The sequence below is a fragment of the Bos grunniens genome, chromosome 14, assembly GCF_055505025.1.
Source record: "Bos grunniens cultivar Pamir isolate PY7600 chromosome 14, Bosgru_T2T1.0, whole genome shotgun sequence".
Taxonomy (NCBI): domain Eukaryota; kingdom Metazoa; phylum Chordata; class Mammalia; order Artiodactyla; family Bovidae; genus Bos; species Bos grunniens.
The window spans coordinates 16,677,312-16,701,956 of NC_141178.1; the positions used below are offsets into that span (position 1 = coordinate 16,677,312).

General features: G+C 38.3%; 1 protein-coding gene across 4 annotated transcripts in view; it reads right to left on the reverse strand.

Moving 5' to 3' along the window:
* Window positions 1-24,645, reverse strand: part of STK3 (serine/threonine kinase 3) — a 309,842-nt gene that overhangs the window by 130,339 nt on the left and 154,858 nt on the right. For all 4 annotated transcript variants that reach the window (XM_086336068.1, XM_086336067.1, XM_086336066.1 and 1 more), the window contains 2 exons: window positions 11,458-11,595; window positions 1,131-1,256 (listed from right to left, as the gene is read on the reverse strand). In XM_086336068.1, coding sequence (XP_086192194.1) covers window positions 1,131-1,256; window positions 11,458-11,595 — 264 coding nt within the window. The remainder of the gene's footprint in view (window positions 1-1,130; window positions 1,257-11,457; window positions 11,596-24,645) is intronic.

The window sequence follows — 24,645 nt, forward strand, 5'->3', positions numbered from 1 at the left end:
GTGGTTAAGAATCTGCCTGCCAATGCAGGGGACACAGGTTCAATCTGGGGTCAGGGAGGACCCCACATGCCGCAGGGCAGCTAAGCCCACACACCACAGCTACTGAAGCCTGCACCCTAGAGCCTGTGCTCTGCAAGAAAAGCCACCACAGTGAGAAGCCCAGGCACCACGACTAGAGCACCCCCTCTCGCCACAACTGGAGAAGGCCAACAGGCAGAACGAAGAACCAGAGCAGCCAAAAAACAAATACATAATTTTTAGGGTAAATTTGAATCAGCAAAATTTGTGTACAAAAACCCTAAGATTAATTAAAAAACCTTTGGGAAAATACAGATGATGTTATCAAAGACTTCAATCATCATAAACATAAAATATCTGTGTTTTCAGATTTAATGACTAACTGAATACCCAAGAAGTATTCATCTCTATATCCTAACCAGAAAAAAAAAACTACATAATTTGAAACAAGGAAACAAATCATTAGTGAATCACAGAAACAGTAGACACTATTAAACGTGATATAAAGATATAACCTTTTACTTTATTAAAATGCACTGATGCACTAATTTAAAGTAAATGGAATAAGCTGGTCCTTTTATGTCCCTCCTGCTTTCTCTAATAACCCATCTTCTGCTGTGGCATCAACCCATTGATGATCAGTTAAAAGCAAGTTCCAGAAAATATGACATCAGTTCAGTTCAGTCGCTCAGTTATGTCCGACTCTTTGTGACCCCATGGACCACGCCAGGCCTCCCTGTCCGTCACCAATTCCCGGAGTCTACTCAAACTCATCTCCATTGAGTCGGTGATGCCATCCAACCAAATTGACCAAATTCAAGAAAACATTTATTCAACAAACAAGAGAGGTAATATCAACTAGACAACAGATACTGTATAAGCTTACTATATTAACCTTACATTCCCCACTAGTCACTAATGCTTAGCTACCAGAAAAGAGTAGTGAATGTTTAACAAAAACAAAATATATTTTGAGATTTAATGAACAAATATACTTCACTTGTATAATAAGACAGAAAGTGCTATTGATATATTTAAAGAAAAGAAAAAAATGAAATTATAGAAAAAATCCTCAGAAGAAAAAGATTAATTTTTTTAGAGTAATTACTAACCGAATTTTCTTCCTCCTCTTCCAGTTCTCGCTGCTGTTCTTCATGTCTTTTAGCTTTGATCTCCATTGCTTCTGTGATCAGGTCTCTTAAAATCGATACAGGTTTTGCATTCTTAATAAAAGGGTGCTAGAAAAGTAAAATTCAATGGTATAAATTCAAATGGCTTCTCTGAATTATGTCTTAAAAACATTACAACAATATATAAATGTGAACCAGGATAACAGGCTTCAATGATTGGTTCTTTATCCAGAATTAAATAGATAGGTTAAGAACAGAGGATATTTCAGCTGCTTTAGAAATAAAGATTTTACTTTTTAGGTTTACTTGTTTTTAAAAAACCACTGCAGAACACAAAAACAAATGTAATCCTGTTGATGAAAATACATCACTGTTAGAGATATAATTTTCCAAAGGAAGTATAGATTATGTAGTCAAAAGCCAAATTTTTTTTTAAAGATTGGTGTATGTGTGTGCTTAGTCACTCAGTCGCGTCCGACTCTGCAACCCCATGGACTGCAGCTTGCCAGGCTCCTCTGTTCATGGGATTCTCCAGGCAAGAATACTGGAGTGGGTTGCCATTCCCTTCTCCAGGGGATCATTCCAACCCAGAGATTGAACCCAGGTCTCCTGCATTGCAGGCAGATTCTTTACTGTGTGAGCCACCAGGGAAGCCCAAAGATCAGTGATTATATTATATATAAAAGTAAAATTATTTTGATATTGTTACAAATTTTAATTAATCTTAACAAGCCAACAGCTAAAGTCAGTAGTCAAAAGGAAGACAACTATTTTTTTTTACTTCTTTTACATATTTTCTATTTATTATATATTTAATAATGTAATCATTTCCAAGGGAAAAGTAAAAAACAGTAATAAAAGAAAAATATTTTTCAAAAAATAAGTACTACTTAATTTCTATACTATATATAAAGTAACTTTTCACTTCTTTTTTTTTTGTATCATCCTGATGTAGCTAAAACATCTGAGTTTGCAATAATCCTGATAAGAGGAAATAGAACAATCAGGAAATACCTGGGTGTTGGAGGACTTTGTAATTCAAAAGGGGGAACATGAGAGAATGTAGAGGGAAAGGTTAAAAGTTTAATTTGGAATAGATAGATAACTGTATTTTTTTTGAGGATTTAAAAAAAAACGTATTTATAATTAATTGGTGATCGATGTCAGACAAACCGTAAGTGTTTCACTGAATTAGTATTTTGAATCAGCAATACAGCTTCAAAATGTAATTTTCTTAATTACATGTCAGTAGATAAGAGTCAGATCAAAGTCATCTGAGTTATTTTAATAAAGATTAATACAACACAAAAATATTTTTAAAGGTAAAACAATTTTTAGTGCTAAAGAAGAAATTTACTGACATTTGTAGGAGGCTTTAAAATGGTGAAGGTATCATTTGGGAAAACTAAGAGTAAGAATTTTACCTGAATACAGAAGTTCTAGGATAGATGAGACAGAACTAATAAATTCTTTTATAGCAGTTATAGACTGATCACCAGATAATTAAGTTCTATCAACATACCTATGGTGGAGACTCCTAGTCACTCACCAAAACAGAGTTGGGACTGGACCTATGGCTGCCCAGCTACATCTGCCTCTCTCAGACTCCCTTTCAGTTGGTTGTGATTATGGACTAAGTTCTCACCAATGCAATACCGATATTTCACTGGTACTGAATTAAATACCAGTGTCTGTGTTGTGTTCCACCCCTCTGATCTGGACCTCAGAACACTGAGAGAGGGCACTCTTCTGTGATTTCTTCTCTTTCTGCCATGTTGGGAAACAGACAAAGACTGTCCTAAAGGATGATGGAGAGCGAGAAGGAAGAAATCCCAGTCCTGCTATCAAAATTTCTGAGTAACACTGGTAAAGAGGCTGCAAAAATTAGTAATAACTGAATATATGCTCTGTACCCTTAAAGAACTTATTATCCAGAATAAGGAATAAAAAATAAACGCATAAAAAAAATTAGTGTGACATACAAGTTACATTCATGATGATCTAGCACAGTCTATATGATTAAGCGATATAAAAGTAAATGAGTAGGTGAAGTAATATCAGGTGTCTCACAGAGAAGAAACAGACTGTTTCAGGGAGAAGGAAAAGTATGTGCGATACGAACAAACACACAAAGAAAGATAGGAGATGGATGTGAAACACTGTAGGAAGAGCTGTTGAGCCAAAACAGAAACACGGCTTACAAAAATGGTGTCCCAAGAGTTTAGATACAGGTAACAGTGGGGCAAGAGGGATAAATACTCAGAATGAGATACCGGAATTTTGCCTGACAGCCCCTTTAATTACACAGATGAGAGAATAGTGTAAGGAAAAGAATGTGATACCACAATCTTGCAATAGAGTTTAGGAATGAAGTAAGATGGGGAGAAACTGTAAAACAGGTGTAAATTATTAAGAGTTAAAAAAAAAATAGCTGCCACAATCAAGAGGAAGTACTGAATCTGGTGGAAAAACTCTTAAGAAGGATTGAGAGACCATGTATTAACAGAAGTGAAGGAAGACCAACACGGCAAAAACTGAGAACCAGTAGAAGTGTACCTCTTTACAAAGGCAAAAAAATATCAAATAGTATTTATGCTTTATCTTTTCAGGAAAAATTATGAGCCAAATTCCAAGCCACAGTTTTATCTTTAAGAAATGCCAAAGTACACATCCATTCTATTGCAAACTTACTTTCATGCAGTTCATTGTGAACTGACCACACAGTGTTACACTAACATTAGTCTACAGAGCTTAACATTCCTAATCTCAAAATCTCAGTATGTCTTACTTCATTTGTACTCATTTTTTCCCTACATAATCACTACAGGCATGATTCTGACCAACAAAGGGGAACTGGCTAATAAAGTTAAAAGGGTACTTTAAGAACAAGGCCATAATATTTGAGCATTCTTGATGGAAGGCATCACTGACTCAATGGACATGAGTCTGGGTAAACTCCGGGAGTTGGTGATGGACAGGGAGGCCCGGCGTGCTGCAGTTCATGGGGTCGCAGAGAGTCAGACACGACTGAGCAACTGAACTGAACTGATCATCACAAGAAAAGTTTTATCAGACACATTGGCAGATTTTTTAAGAATACTTGAAAGCTTTTTACAAGTAGCTGGTAGTAAAATTTTAAAATTCAAAGCAACATAAAAAAGAACAGAACAACAACAAAAACCAGAGAAGACAAGGTGGCAAAACTGAAACATGACACGTGACTGAAACGTTGCTGTACAAACCAATGCAAATAAATGTGCTGAGTTTCCATTACAGCAGTATCTTAGTTAAGTACTAAAACACACTGAGTTCATAAGATAACTTCAACTACATGCTTTCTATATGAGATATATTTAACAAAATAAATCCAAATTATGTTTCTAGCAGGGGATACTAAAAAGAACTTGGGTTAAAAGTCAAGGACAGGCAACGAAATATCAAACATAAAACAATGTCAAGAAGAACATGATCAAAAAAAGCAGAAATGAAGACAAAAAATGGTAAGTGAAGGAAGAGTCATATAATATTAATAAGGGACATAATACAAAGAAATATAGTTATAAATTTGATATATTAGTATAGCATTATGATATATAACGAAAACAGAGACCTAAGAAGATCTAAATAAATAAGAAGAGGAGACATTAGTATTTCTTTTTAGTCACTGAGAAATAGAACACTAAAAAAGATTAAAGCAATCTGAATAATATAATCAGGCTGAGTTAACAGAAAAATCAATAAACAGAAGTAATATCTTTTTGTTAAATGCCTAGAAAAGCATGTGGTACCAGCATAAGAATGGAAAGAACAACAAAACAGAATATAATGCCTGGAAATAGAATATAATGTACAAAATAAGCTGGCATATTATGAAAACCAACCAGTGAGGAAAAAATACTTACTGCTTTGTTATTTTGGGGGTTGAGAGGAAGGTTTTGAATTAAGTTAGATCTTCACCACAGAAATATCAAAATAAATTACAGATGGATTAAGAAGTTAAAAGTCAAAAAATGGAAATATAAAAGAACTGGTAATACAGGAGAATATTTATATGTTCAACCCCGTGCCATGAAACACAGGGAAAAAACCATAAATGAACTAAAACTTTAACATTTATGTCAGACAAGAGGGTAGTTACTTTAAGAGTTTTAAGAAGAGTATCAATAAGAAAAAGATAAACAGACCAAACTCTAAAAGGCAACAGTTTCTCTGTTTCTGCCACAGCCCAGTGGTTAGGACTTGGTGCTTTCACGGCAGGGCCCAGGCTCAATCCCTGGTCTGGGAACTAGGATCCTGCGAACTGTGTGGCGTGGCAAAAAAATCAAGTATCTCAAGTTAAACACAAAGTAAGAGGACAGGAATCCTTACACCACTTGAACGGAAGACAGAGACTACCCAAAACCAGCCTATCACATTCTTGGTCGTGTATTTTAAGAAATAAAGCTGCTTAAAGATTTACTCTTCTAAAATCTGAACTGTTAAACTTTGTTCATGTTCTGAGTTATCAATTTCTTAACTGAAAGAATTTAAATTAATCATTTCTTCCAAGGAGTGAACTGCAGAAGAGACTTCTGCTTCTGGACCGACTAGGCAGTCATCCTTTCCTCTATACCGTTCCATCAAAGCATAGTGAAAACCCTGGACATTATACATAAACAAGCACAGGAAGACACTGGAAGGTGGAGAGAAGGTGGCAAACCAGCTTGGGACTGTGGCACTAAAGCAATGACACAGCTGTGAGTTTCATGGGCTTTCCTTTTACTTCATTTATCCCAGCCTGGTTATTGAAGAAGTCAGGAACCCAGAAACACCCACGGCACAGACTAAAACAGCCCCTACAAAAGCCTGCTCTCTCTTGAGTGAAAGGATCAGGAAAGGACAGTTAGCCAGCACGCAACCCTCTCTTTTAAACAATAACCATTCTGCTCCACCAAACACTGCAGAGGAAACACTGACCCCACCCCAGGCAGCAAAGGCTGGGTGGGGAACCTAGACTTCTACCCTCTGGAGGCTGTCCAATCCTTTCACTGCAGTAGTATCCAAGAAGAGCAAATGTTAAGCTGGGGCGTTCATCCACACCCAGCAGTATAAAAGGTGCTTCCCTCCCCCAGTGGGGAGTGTTGGTGGAGATCTCGTGACAACCTGGACTTCCAGCACTATCAGGCCGTAATAAGGAAACCCCACCTCCCTCTCTGCTAGAGGGGACTGGAGGCGGCCGAGGGGAGAATCAGAACTTCCGTCGCTGCCCAGCTATACTGAGGCCCTACAGTGCCTGCAGAGGCCACTGAAGGAACCTGAGTCCTCAACCCTGGCTGGTGGTAATAAGGAGCCCCTCCCCAACCCTACATGTCAAAAGAGACCACGTAGGGGGGCCTGGACTTCTAATGCTACCTGAGAGAAATGATGGTGCCCCTCTACCCCACTGAAGCACTATCAGAGGACACCACTCATTACAGAGAATTTAAGTAAGATCCAGCGTCTCAAAACATAATACTCAAAATGCCCAGGTTTCAAATGAAAATCACTCATCACAACAAGAAGCAATTAACTCAACTCAACTGGTTCAACAGATACCAATATCGAGATGACATGGATAACAAAATTATCTAGCAGGGATTTTAGAGCAGTCATAAAAATCCTTCAATAAACATGCCTGTAAACACATGACACATTAGAAAGCCTCAGCAAAGAATTAGAAGACACAAAAAAGAAACAAATGAAAAAATTAAAACTAAAATATATAACAAAAATAAAACCTGATGGATGGGCTGGCTCTATAGCAGAATGAGGACAGAGAGGACTCGGTGAATCAGAATATGAAACAGTAGAAATTACACAATATGAATGAGAGAAACTAAACTGGCATAAAAATGAACAGAATCTCAGGAATCTGTGGGAGTGAAACAAAAAAAATCTAACACTTGTGTTAATGGAGTCCTAGAAAGAGAGTAGAGGGTAGGGCTGAAAAATGTCCGATAAAATAATAGTTGGAAACTTCCCCAAATTGGCAAGAGATATAAACCCACAGAGTCAAGAAGCTGAACAGTACAGACCCAAAGAAATTCATACCAACACACATCTTAATTAAACTTCTGAAAATAAAGACAAAGAAAAAAGTCTTGAAAAGACCAAGGGGTAAAACAATTCAGATGACTGTAGATTTCTTATAAGAAAGCATGGATATCAGAAGAACGTGGCACAACATTTTCCAAGTATTCAAAGAACTGTCAACCAAGAAAGGATTCTATAGCCAGTGAAAACATCCATCAGGAATGAAGAAGAAACAAGATGTTCTCAGGTGAAGGAAAATCAAGACAATTTGTTAACAAAGGCCTACTCTAAACGAATGGCTAAAGGAAATCTTCTAAACAGATAGAAAGGAACAAAAGAAGGAACTTCTGGAACATTAGGAGGAAGAACACTGAAGAAAACAAAAACAGGTTAAACAGTCAATCCCTTATCCTGGTTTTCTTGATTGTTTAAAGGTTAATTTAAATATAACACTCTGATATGGACCTCAATGTAATAAAGAGGAAGTATTAAAGATAATTATATTATAAATGGGAGGGACAGCAAGGTAGATAAAGTTTCTACTCCTCACTTCAACTGGTAAAATGAAAACTAAGTCATATGCCATGAGAGTTCACAAAGTGACCCACGACACCACCTATTTCAGCCAAGCCCATGGGCTAATTTGAATAATGACAGATCTCACTCTTCTAGAAGGCCAGACTAGGGCAAGAATTGACTTTCAGGTTCTAGGCTACCCACCAGAAGTACAGGGAACATCTCCAGATTAGGAATTCTAGGGCCACCAGGCTGAACTTAAACTGTCCCTAGGGATTCAATATCTTCATCTTTTAAAAACTACCAAGAGTTCAACTTAATCTCAAAGAATCCTTTCAGTCTTAGTCTGCTCGTTTAAACTTATACAATTATCTAATGTTGGAAAATAAACCACTATAAAAAATTCAGCACAAATTCCTCTTCAAAACCTGTTTATCAAAGTCTACAAATCAATATGGTAAAATCTACACATGTAGGTTATAGGCAAATGTCCACTTAAACTTGGTAATAAGACTATATTCTTAAAGTTAAAACATAATTTAACTTATAACATATAAAACATATGCAAAACTCCCTTAAGAGACAGAACAGGATGGCTTTCAGACATTCAGTAAAATAAAACTCGGAGTCTAATGAGACTCAAATGATACAACAGATAGTAATTCTGTCTAAAAGCTTTTCAAATCAGAAGTTTGCTATCTTAAATAAACATATATTGAATTTAATACACATGCATTAAGCACTACATGTGTATTAAAGATACCAGGATACAGATACCTGTACTAAGATACCAGAGGTGCGAAAAACAACGCCCCTCCCCAAAAGAGTACCACTTGACCTTGAACTAGTTACAATCCAGGACAAAGACACAGAAACAAGTTATTTCATCCTAACATGGCAAAAGGCATGGCCAGGGTGCTTATGGAAACCCTGAGAAACAATTAGCCTGAACAAAGATGAAAGGAAGGCTTTCTGGAGGAGTACCTAATTTGAATTTAGAAACAATGAAACAATGAGTAAAAAGGAGCCTGCCAGTCTTTAAACTAGCAAGTGAGGGGTGAGAAAAGGTATAGAGGATTGAAAAAACATGATCTGTATGAAACATGAAACTGCAAGTCGACTATTTCAGCATTTATAAAGGGGAAAAAAAGGGAAGTCAAGCAAGGGGTTGATTAAGAGGCCAGAGGTGGATACACCAACATTATAACAGAGGGCCTCCATGCCCAACAACAGCACAACAGGAAAAGTTTTTTAAAAATCAAAAAAACAAATACTGGCTCATAAGGGGCAGCCTGCTGGGCTGCCGTCTATGGGGTCACACCGAGTCGGACACGACTGAGGTGACTTAGCAGCAGCAGCAAGCACTATTCAAAACCAGCTGCACTGTTTGCCCTCAATATAAAGAAAAATGCTTGAGCCAAACCCAGCTAGAAGCCAGAGAGTAACGAGCCTATTAATAAAATCCATACAGGTCAACTGGGCTTCCCATGTGGCTCAGCTGGTAAAGACTCTGCCTGCAATGCGGGAGACCTGGGTTTGATCCCTGGGTTGGGAAGATCCCCTGGAGAAGGGAAAGGCTACCCACTCCAGTATTCTTGGGCTTCCCTGGTGGCTCAGCTGGTAAAGAATCCACTTGCAATGCGGGAGACCTGGGTTTGATCCCTGGGTTGGGAAGATCCCCTGGAGAAGGGAAAGGCTACCCACTCCAGTATTCTTGGGCTTCCCTGGTGGCTCAGCTGGTAAAGAATCCACTTGCAATGCGGGAGACCTGGGTCCGATCCCTGGGTTGGGAAGATCCCCTGGAGAAGGGAAAGGCTACCCACTCTAGTATTCTGGCCTGGAGAATTCCATGGACTGTATAGTCCACGGGGTTGCAAAGAGTTGGACACAACTGAGCAACTTTCACACATAGAGGTCAATTTCTGGGCAGAAAGCAGAATGGAGAAAGGGTGACAAGTGAGGCTAGGGGACAAGTGGAATAACCCTAGAAGAATCCCTTGATCACTGTGTGATCTTTCGTGAGTCATCGAACTTTTCTGGGCTTCAGTACTCTCGTATACAAAATTAGGGGATTTTACTGGAATATTTCTTAAATGCTCTTCTACCCTAAGAACTCTAGGTTAAAAACAGAATTTCTTTAAAGAGAGTAGAAACGATTATGGAATAAAGACCAGAAAAAAATATTGGTTAAATTACCCAAAAACCAGTCATTGGATGTATTTGGATTTACTTTCCTCATCAGATTTTATACTATTTGTCCCATTTTTTTTGTTATTTCCCCTCCCCCTTCTTTCTTATCTTCTTATTTAACCATAAGTTAAATAATTTAGAGATTCAACACAATAACAACAGCAATAGATCTTTGATTTATGTGCTTAAAATTCCTTTGAAGTGCTGACAATATTTCAAAAATAATGTTTCAATTAACTAACTTTTGAAAGGTAATATGGGCACATAAAACCAAACTCAAAAGTCTTAAAAAAAGAGTCTTCGGCAAAAACAAAGTTTCCATCCCACTACTGCTTCTCAGCCATGTAGTTACCTTCTCTGGAGGCCATTTTCTTGCTTATTTTTCTACAGCTACTCCACTGTAAGCACTGACATATGTATACATGCATATATGTATATGTGGGTGTGTGTATTTTGCCAATAACTCCCCTCAGCAGACCTCAAATTGCTTCCAATCTGTTGACAGATATTTATGTTGTTTCCAATCTTTTGCCATTAAAATGGTTTATGAAGAGTTTTTACACCTATGTTATTTCACACGTGGTTAAATTTCTCTGTAAATTGCTAGAAGAGTAACTACTAGGTCAAAGAATATATGGTGTTTTATTCTAGACAGATTTTGCTCAACCACTTTTCATGGAAACTGAGTATTAAGCTAAATTTTTGTAACAATAAACCTTATATTAAAGGGCTAGTTTCTAACATTCTCAATAATTCCTTTTTTAAAAAACATTACCTTAGAAAAATCACTTTTTATAACTATGTTTTTAATCTTTTTGTCACTTAAAAAGAACTATTCTCCAAATATCAAGTTTTGTTAACATGCACACTTATCATAGCACACAGGTCTAAGTCAATTCTGCTGGGAAAGTAAAGACTCATGAATAATTACTAAAAGTATTAAATTATTTCTACTTGCATTTAATGTCAAAACAGATTTAGAAAAAAAAAGAAAGCCTCCTGACACTCTGCATACAGTCTACTTGTACAGGGACACTGACACTCTTCATCTAGGTCATCTTGCCACCAGTATTTACAACGTGCGATCTTCTCAAGGAGTTCAGGGATTTCGTATTTACATGTCTTATAGGGCAAAAAGTCAAAGAAGAAATGCTGGGTCAAGGAATAATACATCTGGAAGTTAAAACATAAGAAACAATAACAATGGAAAAGAAACTCATTTCTGAAATGAGAACCCTACAGAAGTTTAGTTTTAACACAATTTTAGGAGGAAAGAATTGGCAACAAAAATTAGTGGGGAAGGGGGGAGGGCAGAAAATTGAACTTGGAAAACAAAATTTTTAAATGAGAGAAACAGAATATACAGGAGGAGAAAGGTGTGTGTGTGTCTGTCTGTACATCAATCCATATTTCCTGGAAAGTTCACATCTTTACAAATCAGTTAATGAATAAATAAATCAGTTAATGAAACTCATAATGATCTTGGTCAATGTCAGAAACAGCAAAAAGGTATATAAAGAAAACATCCTCCTATAGAGACACAAGCACTGACCTGTAAAAGCTGTGTTGCAGTAGCTCTCTGCTCAGGGTTCTTCACTAGGCACTTCTTAACAAAATCGGTGAAATCATCAGACCAAAGTTCTGGCTTCCTGAATGTTGGTGGTGGGTTTGTAGGAATCATAAATATAGCCTGATACAAACGAAAAATCCAAAAGACACAGTAAGAATCACAATAACACAGCAAATAAACAAATCTCTTTATCTATCTTTAATCAGACTCAAAAATCTGAAAAATAAATTTAAGCTCTTCTAGGATTTCCAGTCAAATTGCAATTCAGGAAGCAAAGCCATCTGCTACTAATGTAATCATTTCCCATTAAATTTCCTCTATTTGAACTGTAGCTCATTGAGCACATCATTCTTTATTTTATCTATTATTTTTAATCAGTCTTCAAAGGAGACTGTATTTCTAACCCTTTTACCAAACTGAGGACATTCTCTGGTTAAACAGATATATACTTCAATTTTGCTATTGCATGCCAGACTTGTTTCCCATTTCAGTATTTTTTTTTTCAGTACTGCTATTTAGAATGGCTAGCAGCAGCCTAATTTGCTTCTGCAATTCAGAATATTTAAGTACAAATATAATTACTGCTGTGGTTTGAAATAATACTTGATGGAAGCAAGTCTTTAATTTCTCTTTCTAAATATTTGAGTCAAGAATCCATATTAAAAGTTTTAAAAGTAATATACCACTTTATCACTAATGATTTAATTTAATATTAATAACTTATGGTGGCTCAGACTGTAAAGAATCTCCCTGCAATGTAGGAGACCCGGGTTCAATCCCTGGGTCAGGACAATCCCCTGGAGAAGGGAATGACTACCCACTCCAGTATTCTTGCCTGGAGAATTCCATGGACAGAGGAGCCTGGTGAGTTACAGTCCATGGGGTTGCAAAGAGCCGAACATGACTAAGCGACTAACACTTTCATTTCTTCACTTTCATTCATGACAATACATTCAAAGAGTTCAAAAATTCAAAAACTTTAAAAAAGTCTCCCTGTCATTTTGTCTTCATAGCTACCAAGTTATCCTTTTTTTGACCAAGAAAATTAATCCCTCAAGTTCTTAGAAAATCATTGTATGCAATGAATTAACTTCTCTCCTGGGCTATAGAATAGTTCCTGATAAAATACCATCACTAAAACAACATTTTCTTTGAAAGGATATGAAAACCATAATAAAGTTAAAACAAATGTATCCTGCACACAACAAATATTAGATATCATCACTTTCATTTCCACATAATGTTATTTAAAAAAGACAAGAGACAAACACACAATGACCAAAATTTTACAAAGTAAAATGAACTCAACTGTATTATAACTACTTATAGTTTAAGAGGTAAGTTCACATATAATGACACAATCAACATTAAAGGTGACATGAGGAAAAAATGGCTTTTTGGCAATCAACGTACACATTCACAGTATACAATACACATGGGCCTCTTAAAGGCACAGCATACACAGGCCTCTCAAAGATGTATTCAGGGGTGAAGCATCCATAATACCTCCCTTCTAGACTTCGGTATTCTCTGACTATCCAGAAGAGAGGTGTCCATCTCTGCCCTAGCTCTTTCTTTCCTGGTTTTTGCTGGTCCTTCCTCTTCATGTCCCCTTCACAGATCACAGCCTTGAGATGAAGAGGCTTGTGTAACTCAATGAAGCTATGGGCCATGCGGTACAGGGCCACCCAAGATGGATGCGTCATTGTGGAGAGTTCTGACAAAACATGGTCCACTGGCAGAGGAAATTGTAAACCACTCCAGTGTTCTTGCCTTGAGAATCCCATGAACAGTGTGAAAAGGCAAAAAGATATGACACCGGAAGGAAGATATGACATCTTCCCCAGGTTGGAAGATGTCCAATATGTTCCTGGGGAAGAAGAGAGAAACAGATCCAGAAAGAATGAAGAGGTTGGGCCAAAGCAGAAATGATGCTCAGCTGTGGATATGTCTGGTGGTGAAAATAAAGTCTGATGCTATAAAGAACAATACTGAATAGAAACCTGGAATGTTAGGTCACTGAATCAAGGTAAACTGGCTATGTCAAACAGGAGATAACAAGAATGAACATCAACATCTTAGGCATCAGTGAATCAAAATGGACCAGAATGGACGAATTTAATTCAGATGACCATTATACCTACTACTGTGGGCAAGAATCCCTTACGAGACACAGAGTAGCCCTTATGAGGGCTATAAAAGAGTCCGAAATGCAGTACTTGGATGCAATCTCAAAAACGACAGAATGATCTCTGTTCGTCTCTAAGGCAAACCACCTAACATCACAGTAACCCACGTCTATGCCCCAACCACTAATGCTGAAGAAGTTCAACTTGAATGACTCTATAAAGAACTACCAGACTTTCTAAAACTTACACCAAAAAAAGATGTCCTTTTCATCCTAGGGGATGGTAGTACAAATGTAGGAAGTGAAGAGATACCTAGAGTAACAGGCAAGTTTGGCCTTGAAGTACAAAATGCAGCAGGGCAAAGGTTAACAGAGTTTTGCCAAGAGAACACACTGGTCATAGCAAACACCTTCTTCCAAAAACACAAGAGATGAATCTACATATGGACATCAGCAGACTGTCAATACCAAAATCAGACTGACTGTATTTTTTGCAGCCGAAGATAGAGAAGCTCTGTAAAGTCAGCAAAAACAAGACCAGCTCAGATCATGAACTCCTTACTGTAAAATTTATGCTTAATTTAAAGAAACTAGGGAACACCACTAGGCCATTCAGGTATGACCTAAATCAAATTCTAAAAGATGATGCTGTTAAAGCGCTGTACTCAATATGTCAGCAAATTTGGAAAACTCAGCAATGGCCACAGGACTGAAAAGGTCAGTTTTCATTCCAATTTCAAAGAAGGGCAATTTCAAAGAATGTTCAAACTGCTGTACAATTTTACTCATTTCACACACTCTAAGGTAATGCTCAAAATTCTTCAAGCTTGGCTTCAGTAGTGACTGAAGAACTTCCAGACGTACAAGCTGGGTTTAGAAAATGCAGAGGAACTAGAGATCAAATTGCAACATCCACTAGATCAGAGGGAAATCAAGGGAATTCCAGAAAAACATCTATTTGGGTGTCATTGACTATGCAAAAGCATATACTGAGTGTGCTGCTGCTGCTGCTGCTGCTAAGTCACGTCAGTCGTGTCCAACTCTGTGAGACCCCATAGACGGATTCTCCAGGCAAGAATACTGGAGTGGGTTGCCGTTTCCTTCTCCAATGCATGAAAGTGAAAAGTGAAAGTGAAGTTGCTCAGTCATGTCCGACTCAGTGACCCCATGGACTGAAGCCTACCAGGCTCCTCCATCCATGGAATTTTCCAGGCAAGAGTACTGGAGTGGGTTGCCATTGCCTTCTCTGAGTGAGTGGATCACAATAAACTATGAAAAATTCTTAAAGAGATGGGAATACCAGATCACCTTCCCTGTCTGCTGAGAAACCTGTACGCAGGTCAAGAAGCAACAGTTAGAATCACTGGTTCAAAATTGGAAAAAAAGAGTACAAAAGGCTGTGTATTGTCACCCTGCTTATTTAACCTATATGCAGAGTACATCATGTGAAATGCCGGGCTGGATGACTCATAAGCTGGAATCAAGACTGCCAGGAGAAGTATCAGTGGTACACACATGTTACCGCTATAATGGCAGAAAAGTGAAGAGGAATTAAAGAACCTCTTGATAAGGGCGAAAGAGGACAGCAAAGAAGCTGGCTTAAAAACTCAACATAAACTAAGACCATGGTATATCCAGTTCCACCACTTTAAGGCAAACAGAAGGGGGAAAAAGTGGAAACAGTGACAGACTTTATTTTCTTGGGCTCCAAAATCACTGCAGACAGCGACTGCAGCCATGAAATTAAGACACTTGCTCCTTGGAAGAAAAGCTATGACAAACCTAGACAGCATATTAAAAAGCAGAGACATCACTTTGCCAACAAAGGTCCACATAGCTAAACCTATGGTCTTGCCAGTAGTCACATATGGATGTGAGAGCTAGACCATAAAGAAGGTTCAGAGCTGAAGAATTGATCCTTTCAAATTGTGGTGCTGGAGAGGACTCTTGAAAGTCCCTTGGACAGCAAGGAGATCAAACCAGTCAATCCTAAAGGAAATCAGTCCTGAATATTCATTGGAAGGACCGATGCTGAAGCTGCAGTTTCAATATTTTGGCCACCTGATGTGAAGACTCATTGGAAAAGATCCTGATACTGGGAAGACTGAAGGGAGGAGGAGAAGGAGATGACAGAGGATGAGATGGTTGGATGGCATCACCAACTTGATGGACACGAGTCTGACCAAGCTCTGGGAGTCAGTGATGAACAGGGAGGCCTGGCGTGCTGCAGTCCATGGGGTTGCAAAGAGTCAGACACAACTGAGCAACTGAACTGAACTGAACACACAAAAGCATGGTATTAGACTTCATATGGAATTAAAGGATTTAGCAGGAAATACAGTCACTGTCCTTAAGAAACTTCTAAATGAAAGAACAGTAAAAGATTTAAAGAGCTGTACAATGATAAAGAAAATCATATAAAGCATTAAGGAGAGAGGTCATTCTCTTTAGAAGAAATAGGATAAGGAAAAGTGAAATAAGGCTATTGGGAGGAGCAGAGAACAAGCTGATTATCCTATAAGGGACTAAGAAATGATAAGATTAGAAGAGGAATGAAGGATATGGAGTTTGGTCAGCAAGAAAGTGCACAACTGAATGAAGTTGGTTCCCCCCCTTCCTTCCGTGTGTGTCTTTATATTTTTGCTTTTAATTAAGGTTTATGTGTGACCTCAGAAAAGGATTAAGAAAAAACAAACCTAGAGATATTCTAAATGTGGCTAGCATAGAGGTCTCAGGATGAGTCATAAACAGAAATAGAAGAAATAACGTATACACACTACAAGGGCTTCCCTTGTGGCTCAGCTGGTAAAGACTCCACCAGCAATGTGAGAGGCCCAGGTTCGACTTCTGGGTTGGGAAGATCCCCTAGTGAAGGGAAAGGCTACTCACTTCAGTATAATGCCTAAAGGGAAAGGCTACCCACTCCAGTATAATGCTTAAATTTAATGCCTGAAACTATAAAATCTCTAGAAGGAAAAGCTTCATGACATTTGTCTTGGCAATAATATCTTAGATATGACATCAAAAGCTCAGGCAAAAATAGCTTACAGACTTGAGGAGTAAAAATAGTGCTTCATCCTGCACTTTTCCTCAGCTTAAGTTTTAGGAATGACCTTTGATTCTGAACATTTGTTGATGTTTATCTAGGATAAAAGGGGAAAGCAACATGGAGGAATTCTGAGAAAAAAAGTGTGGTTTTACAAGGACCTACTGTATAGCACATGGGATTCCCCAGTGGCTCAGCGATAAAGAATCCTGCAATGTAGGAGATGCAGGTTTGATTCCTGGGTCAGGAAGATTCCTGGAGTAGGAAATAGCAACCCATTGCCATAGTCTTGCCTGGAAAATCCCATAGACAGTGGATATAGTCCACGGGGTGGTAAAGAGTCAGACATGACTAGAGTCAGACACGTGCGCACACACATGAATAACTGAATCACTATGCTATATAGCTGAAACTAACACAATATTGTTCATCAACTATATGCCAATATAAAATAAAAAGTTTTAGCCACACCGCTGGTATAGTGGTATCATGCAAGATTTCCATTCTTGTGACCCAGGGTCGATTCCCGGGTGGCGCAAATTATGCTTTGTATTTTGGGGCTCCCCTAGTAGCTCAGGCTTCCCTTGTGGCTCAGCTGGTAAAGAATCCGCCTGCAATGTGGAGACCTGGGTTTGATCCCTGGGTTGGGAAGATCCCTTGGAGAAGGGAAAGGCTACCCACTCCAGTATTCTTGCCTGGAGAATCCGAAGCACAGAAGAGCCTGGTGGGCTACAATCCACGGGCTCACAAAGAGTTGGACACGACTGAGCGACTAACACACACACACTACAGAAGAAGAAGCAAGAGTACCTCCTAACAACACTGTTTGGGGGGTGGCTAGAGGAAAGGAAAAACCATTACTCCAGAATTCAAGCAATAAAAAACAGATACCTTAATTACAGAGCATTCAGGTATTCTAACCATTTCCTATATCGTTCTTCTGAGAGCCCTCAGAATATGCGGCAGTCTACTAAAATGTGTTATCACTGGTTATCACTGGTTCCTAACTTGGAAAGTTATGCAAAAGACTTTCTGTGGACAAGGCAATGAAGCCTCAATACCCCAATCTGTTTATTCTAGGGTAAGACTTAATCTCTTTATTACTATACTCATCTTCTTTGAAAAAGAGATAATCCTTTAATAGAAGAGAACATTCTTATTCATCTTATATCACATTACACATATGACATCTAAGATAGTCCTTCAAAAGCAGCGTAGCCAGTTTTATGACACAATGAGCATCTACCAAGTGACAACTATGCACCGAGTACTTTCTGTGCGTTCCTATGTTTTATTAAAAGAAACAGCAGACTGATAAGCCACAGGCCAGAGAGCACCAGCAGATACATTTTGTTCAGGCAACACTGAGTTCACAGTCCCATAAGGTAAAAATGTGCTGAAACTAGACTGCTTCTACATGAGATGTATGTTTTCCCTTTCACATGGACCCCATCTAGCCTGGCTCAGTTTTATATTTCATCAGATGGCCCCCATTATGTATCTACCTTTGTAAGCCCTGGTATTACAGATTTTATAATAAGACACATATCTTGAACCCATGGAGTTTGCAATGAAACTGCGGGGGGCGGGGGGGGGGACACGTGAAAAAACAGCAAACAATGGAGGGCTAGAAAATAAAATTCTTCTGTAAATAACCTAATTAACCTCAGCTCTACAGTTGAAACAACAAAAAAGAATCCGCCTGGCAATGCAGGAACTGTACAAGATGCAGGTTCAATCCCTGGAAGATCCCCTGAAAGAGGGCACCCCTGTATTCTTGCCTGAAGAATCCCATGGACAGAGGAGCCTGGCAGGCTACAGTTCATACAGTTGCAAAGAGTTGGACACAACTGAAGCGACTTAGCAGGCATGCATGCACACATTCCAGCTTTAAGGAGGGGGCAAAACGGGGTTAATATCAGCTGCGGCAAAAGGCACACAAATACACCTGCTACTTCAAATTAGAGAATAAAAATAAATTTGAACTCTCATCTCTGCGAAACAGTTCAAAGCACATATGTACATAAACCCCTCTATAGAGACTGACCTCAAACTGCAGGTATATGATACTAGATTGTCTAGATAAATGCTGTTCATCTGCCCTTCTGTTACAAATTGATGGATAACAACTCAGCGATTTATGTCCTTGAGCTAATGCTCTCCTTTGAACTTTGAGCCAGTGCGTGAGCTGCAGTCTTATCTTCAGATAATCTTAACATATAAGGCTCACCTTAGCAGTAGCTATTAGAAATCCAAGGATAAAAAGCTTAACTCTAAAGCTTATTTACCCAGTACTATCATAAAGTGATCCTAAAATGTTCACATTCTATTCTCAAACAAGCACTGAACCGCATACAGTTCAAACAAATAAGTCTTAATATATGATCTACCAAAATGGAGAGGCTCTAAAAGTCTCCAGGGAAAACACTATACGTTTTATTTCCTTTTCTTTTTAAAGTTAGATAATAATAAACTGACAGATTTTTCTCACAGACTTGACTTTGTTCAGCTAATTTAACCTAATCATGAATCAGAGGATCCTCTTAAGAATTGCCAGGTTTTGTATGAGTTGATTAGGTAACAGGCCTCTGCTGTAGAAAGTTTTGGCATTCAGTGGCTAGCCTTATCCTAACAATTCACTCCCTTCCTTGACACCAACCAAATCACATGGACACACATTACAGCCATAAAATTTATCTTATCTCTAACACCATTTTGATTGAAGAATGTTAGTACAATAAATGATATGATTATCTTTGTGTTTGTTTCTACACAACATGTTGCTTAACCACACAGTGAACCTCTGATTGAGTTTTTTAAAGAACTTCCCTGATCACAAGTAGTCTAAGAAGCCAAGAAACATTAGCGCCTCAAAACAACAAATTATCTTCATGCCTGGAATTTCACACCTTTAGACTCCAGGAGCATCCAGAGTATGTGAAAAAAGCTGGAGCTGAGAAACAACAATGCCTGAACTGTAATCTCAGTGGAGTGAGTCAACACATGCGTTTGAAGCTAAGGTAGCTAGGACTTGTGAACGTACAGAAGCAACGGACATGCTGGAATCACAAAGGAACCTGTGCCACTATTCAAGAACCTCGGGTACACGAGCAAAAGGTTATCTTCATAACAAGCAAATGAGATAAAGGATGAGAAAGCACTTCATTAAACTGTGAAGAACTAAAAACACATATAGCTGTCTTCTGACAGTGAACATAATACGGAGGTAGCAAGCTAAGTTAAGGTATATAATTCCTAAAAAGAATACATAGTAATAATACTTTTAAGAGATTATTAGAAATAAGGTAGTAAACAGTACAGTGGATGAAGCCAATGCTGGACTTAAGTCAAAAACATAGGCTTGAGTCCTAAATCACCCTCTGGCTGTGCAGCCTCAGTGTTTTCATATAAGTGAGGTGGCTGGATATTTTTCAGACTCCTTTTTGGGTATGAAAGACTCTGGTACTCTACCTAGAAATCTAGGTTAAGAGTTAAATCCTACTAGGCAAATACTCAATTGTTGGTTAAAAAGAACATGCAGGTGGAAGAGGAGAGTGAAGGATAACAAAAGGCCTACCAGATATTAATATAAAAACACAATTCAAAGTTTGTCTCACCACTCCCTTAAAAGCAATTTTAAATAGACAGAGGTTTGAAGAGAATATGAAGATCTAGAGTGATCCTTGCTCTTAGGGTGCAGTTTCTACAGTAAGCCCAAGGTTAGAGTATTGCAAGCATGACCTCATAATCAACTCCAGTTGCAGGAATTTCAGTAATCATTAATCTGGCTCATGAAGGCCAATCTGTCTGCCTAGGACTCAGATTCAGGGGAGGGATGTAGCTGATGCCCTGGCATTCAGGGTGAATAAGAGAACCAGCTCTAGAGGTCTGAGCCAGCTCTAGATGGCACTGGGTTACCATCACACCTCCATCATAAGCAGCCATTTGACTGACCTCTTCTATTTCTCTAAGCCTGTTACCATACTTTAAAACAGAACAATAATAGAGCCACCTCACGGGGCTGTTCTAAAGTTTAAATGGGTTAATATATGTGAAATACTTAGAATAGCACCTGCCACATTATAAATGCACAATAATGTTAGCTCTTATTAATCCAATTTTACTGCTGAGGCTGTTAATTAGCTTATTCACGATCACACAGCTAGTAAAGTGGCTGTCAAAACGAGAGATCAGATCTATCTGGCTCCATATCTACTTCACACTATTTCCATGTCTCTATTAAATTTCTGCCACAGATAATTCTATTACAAGGTAAAGGCTCTGTAACACATATTTGGTCTCCCAAAAGAAAATGCAAAGCTATCTCTATAAAAATAATTATAGTTCACTTTCTGTAATTGTGGTAAAATGTAAATAAAAAACACCAAACAATTAAGACATGGCCAAGTAAAATACCATGTATCAACAAAATGGAGCAACATATTGCCATAAAAATGACAAGTGTATAAATTACAAAGCCACAAAGAAATGTTCTATTGAAAGAAAAGTGAATTTATAATAACCAAGACATGGACACAACCGAAATGTACATTGACAGATGACTGGATAAAAAAGATGTGATATATATAGCATGTGTGTATACACACACGCACACACACAATGGAATACTAAGCAACCAAAAAAAATGAAATAATGCCATTTGCAGCACACGCATGGACCTAGAGACTATTGTACTACGTGGAGTAAGTCAGAAAGAGAAAGGCAAATACAGATGATCTCACTAATATGTGGAATCTAAAATATGATACAAATGAACTTATCTATGAAACAGAAACAGACTTACAGACACAGAGGACAGACTGGTGGTTACCAGGGGTCGGGGAGAGGGATGGACTGGAAGTCTGGTGTTAGCAGATGCAAGCAAGTATCTGTAGACTAGATAAACAACAAGGCCTTATACTGTGTACCACAGAGAATATATTCAATATCCTGTAATAAATCATGATGATTAAGAAAAAAGAAAATGGAAAGATATAATAAAAAAGAAAGGTAAAAATGAGAAAACAAACAACAGTACAAAATGATTTGGTACAAAATCTCAAAAACTCAAAATATCAATTCACTGTCTACAAGACTGCAGGTGCTATGAGAGCTCATTCAGTTGTGTCTGACTATTTGCGACCCCAAGGACCGGGGGCTGACAGGCTCCTCTGTCCATGGAATTTTCCAGGAAAGAATACGAGACTGGGTTGCCATTTTCTACTCCAGGGGATCTTCCTGACTCAGGGATTGAATCTGTATCTCTTGTGTCTCCTGCATTGGCAGGCGGATTCTTTACCACTGCGCCACCTGAGAAGTCCTGCATTGTACAAGACTGTGTAAGATTCCTTTAAAAATTTTTATTATAAAGGCCACTATATATTTATAATTGAACAAAGGCATCATTTAAAAACACTGCTTAAGTTACCACTCATTGCAGTCTGCTTCTACAAGCACCTCTCACAGATGCAAAACTTAAATTCCAATACCTTTGAATGCTTCCAGTTAAGTCTTAATCATCTTTCAAGGTTGAAATATAATATTACTTTAATATAATTCAAAAATATCCATAAAATATGGCTATAGAAGAAACCAAACTGACTAAGACCCAAAACTTAAGGAACTTTATAATTCTACTCTCTCTCAGTCTCCAGAATTGGAATTCCTGTGTGTGATCAGCTCAATTAACTTTTTTAAGCACATAAAATGTATCCAAACCTATAATATTAGAATTTATTCAAGAAGCTTAGACTCTAATGGGGTAGGAAAATGCATACCAGATCATTTCAACAAAACAGTGTAAGTGCTAAGGTAGATGGCAACAACGGGCATTACAAAATGAGTTAGCTCAAATTGCCCTTTAAAGGAAAAATGAGAGGCTGGGTCCTAAAGAGTGAACGAGTGAGTGAATGAGGCACAGAGAAGAGAGCTGCATGTTTGTTCAAAGGTGTGAGGTCTGAAATACCAAGGGGTCGAGGAAGGAAACCAACTTATTCCCGGTGTGGGGCAGGAAAAATTACAAGATGAACCTGAAGTATCTTCTTGGCCCTTAAAGGAAAAAGAACAAAAAACAAAAATAAAAAACACAAACTAATCAAGTCTACCAAAAGAAGTTCAGAACTTGTAGAACTTAGCTTTGCTCATAACAGATTCAGATTTAATCTTAAATCTGATCTGAGAACCAGGCAGTTATTTTTTGTCTCCCAAGTAATCCTAATGTACAGCCAACGCTGAGAACCACTGTGCTAGAACACAAAATATAAGGCTACGTACCATCACACCATACACCTCAGCTCCGGCACTCTGCCTATTTTAACGTGGACTCCAGTTAGTTTTAAACTCATTCTAAATGCTCTGAGTAACACGGAAACTACTTGAAGGCATAAACAGGCCTATTGAGTTTTGTACCCCCAGCAGCATTAGACCTAGTTATTTATGCAGAGTAAAATCCAAATTTATACTAAGAGTGTCGATGTAAAAGACTCCAGTTAAATATAGTGACTTGAATATACTGACTTACTCAATGCCATGCCAAAAATTCTACTAAAGGACAGTAGGAATTTTTTTTAAATGCTTAAACTCCAGAGAAAAGGACAACAGCAAATATGGGATAGCAATAAAATTCTGAAAACAGAAAAGTAAATGGACAAGTCTTAACTCAAAAGATCTGAGAAATCAGTGAGAAGCAATCAACTCCCACCATGGAGGAGGGCGGGGCGGGGGAAGGCTAAGAAATTGGAAGGACCACATACATTTAAAGATAGAGGACATCTGTAGCAAGAAGCACACCTGGTGTCCAAATTTTAGTTTCAAAAATGCCATTCCCACCGAAAGAAATCAGTGCTCCTTGAAGAAACATCGTTGGGCCTTATTTCAGTAAGGAAGCACTCAAAGATAAATGAAATCATGCCAAAAGGTGCAGGACTGCTGCCAAGTCACTTCAGTCCTGTCCGACTCTGTGCGACCCCAGAGACGGGAGCCCACCAGGCTCCCCCGTCCCTGGGATTCTCCAGGCAAGAACACTGGAGTGGGTTGCCATTTCCTTCTCCAATGCATGCAAGTGAAAAGTGAAAGTTAAGTCGCTGAGTCTTCTCCGACTCTTAGCAACCCCATGGACCCCACCAGGCTCCTCCGTCCATGGGATTTTCCAGGCAAGAGTGCTGGAGTGGGCTAGCTGAACTTAAAAAAACTGAGCATCCAAACAGTAATAGTAGTGGCTATAATTATGGTGGTGGTTTAGTCTCTCAGTCGTGTCTGACTCTTTGTGACCCCATGGACTGTAGCCTGCCAGGCTCCTCTGTCCATGGGATTCTCCAGGCAAGAATCTTGGAGTAGGTTGCCATTTTCTTCTCTAGGGGATATTCCTGACCCAGGAATCGAACTCTGGTCTCCTGAATTGCAGGCAGATTCTTTACTGACTGAGCTAACATACTGAATAAGATGAAAATCAATTAGCCTATAGCAATATTTTTTAATTTCATTTTTACATTAAAAAATTTTATTTGACGTTAGAAGGCACACAGTTTTCAAGAATTTGTCGAAGTTTGTTACGGAAAACAGCAGTTCCACACTAATCCTTTCTTCTCCAGGGTAAACACCTCGCTGTTTTACCTGATTCTTTAGGTATTTACCTCAGTTATATAAATAACATGCTTACAATGGTACTTCTTGATTTTTCAGTTTGAGGCATAATCTTTTGACCCTCAACTACAGAAGACGAACATGTAGCTTTCTTCTTCCTGCCCATTCCACAAGTACCTTTCCTCTTCCAAACTACTTATTTTCTTTAAACTGATACTCAGTGTCTACAACAGTGTAACTATGTAAATACCATATATAGTAGCTGAGCCAGGTAGAAATGATTTCTTTTCCTATCCTGCATAATTTTTTTTGTCTCTGGAGATGATATAAAGTGGTATTTTTTAAAAAAGAGTTTAAGAAAAGCTGTTCTTTATAAAAAATACCAGCTAATAAACACACAATGACTGAATGACTT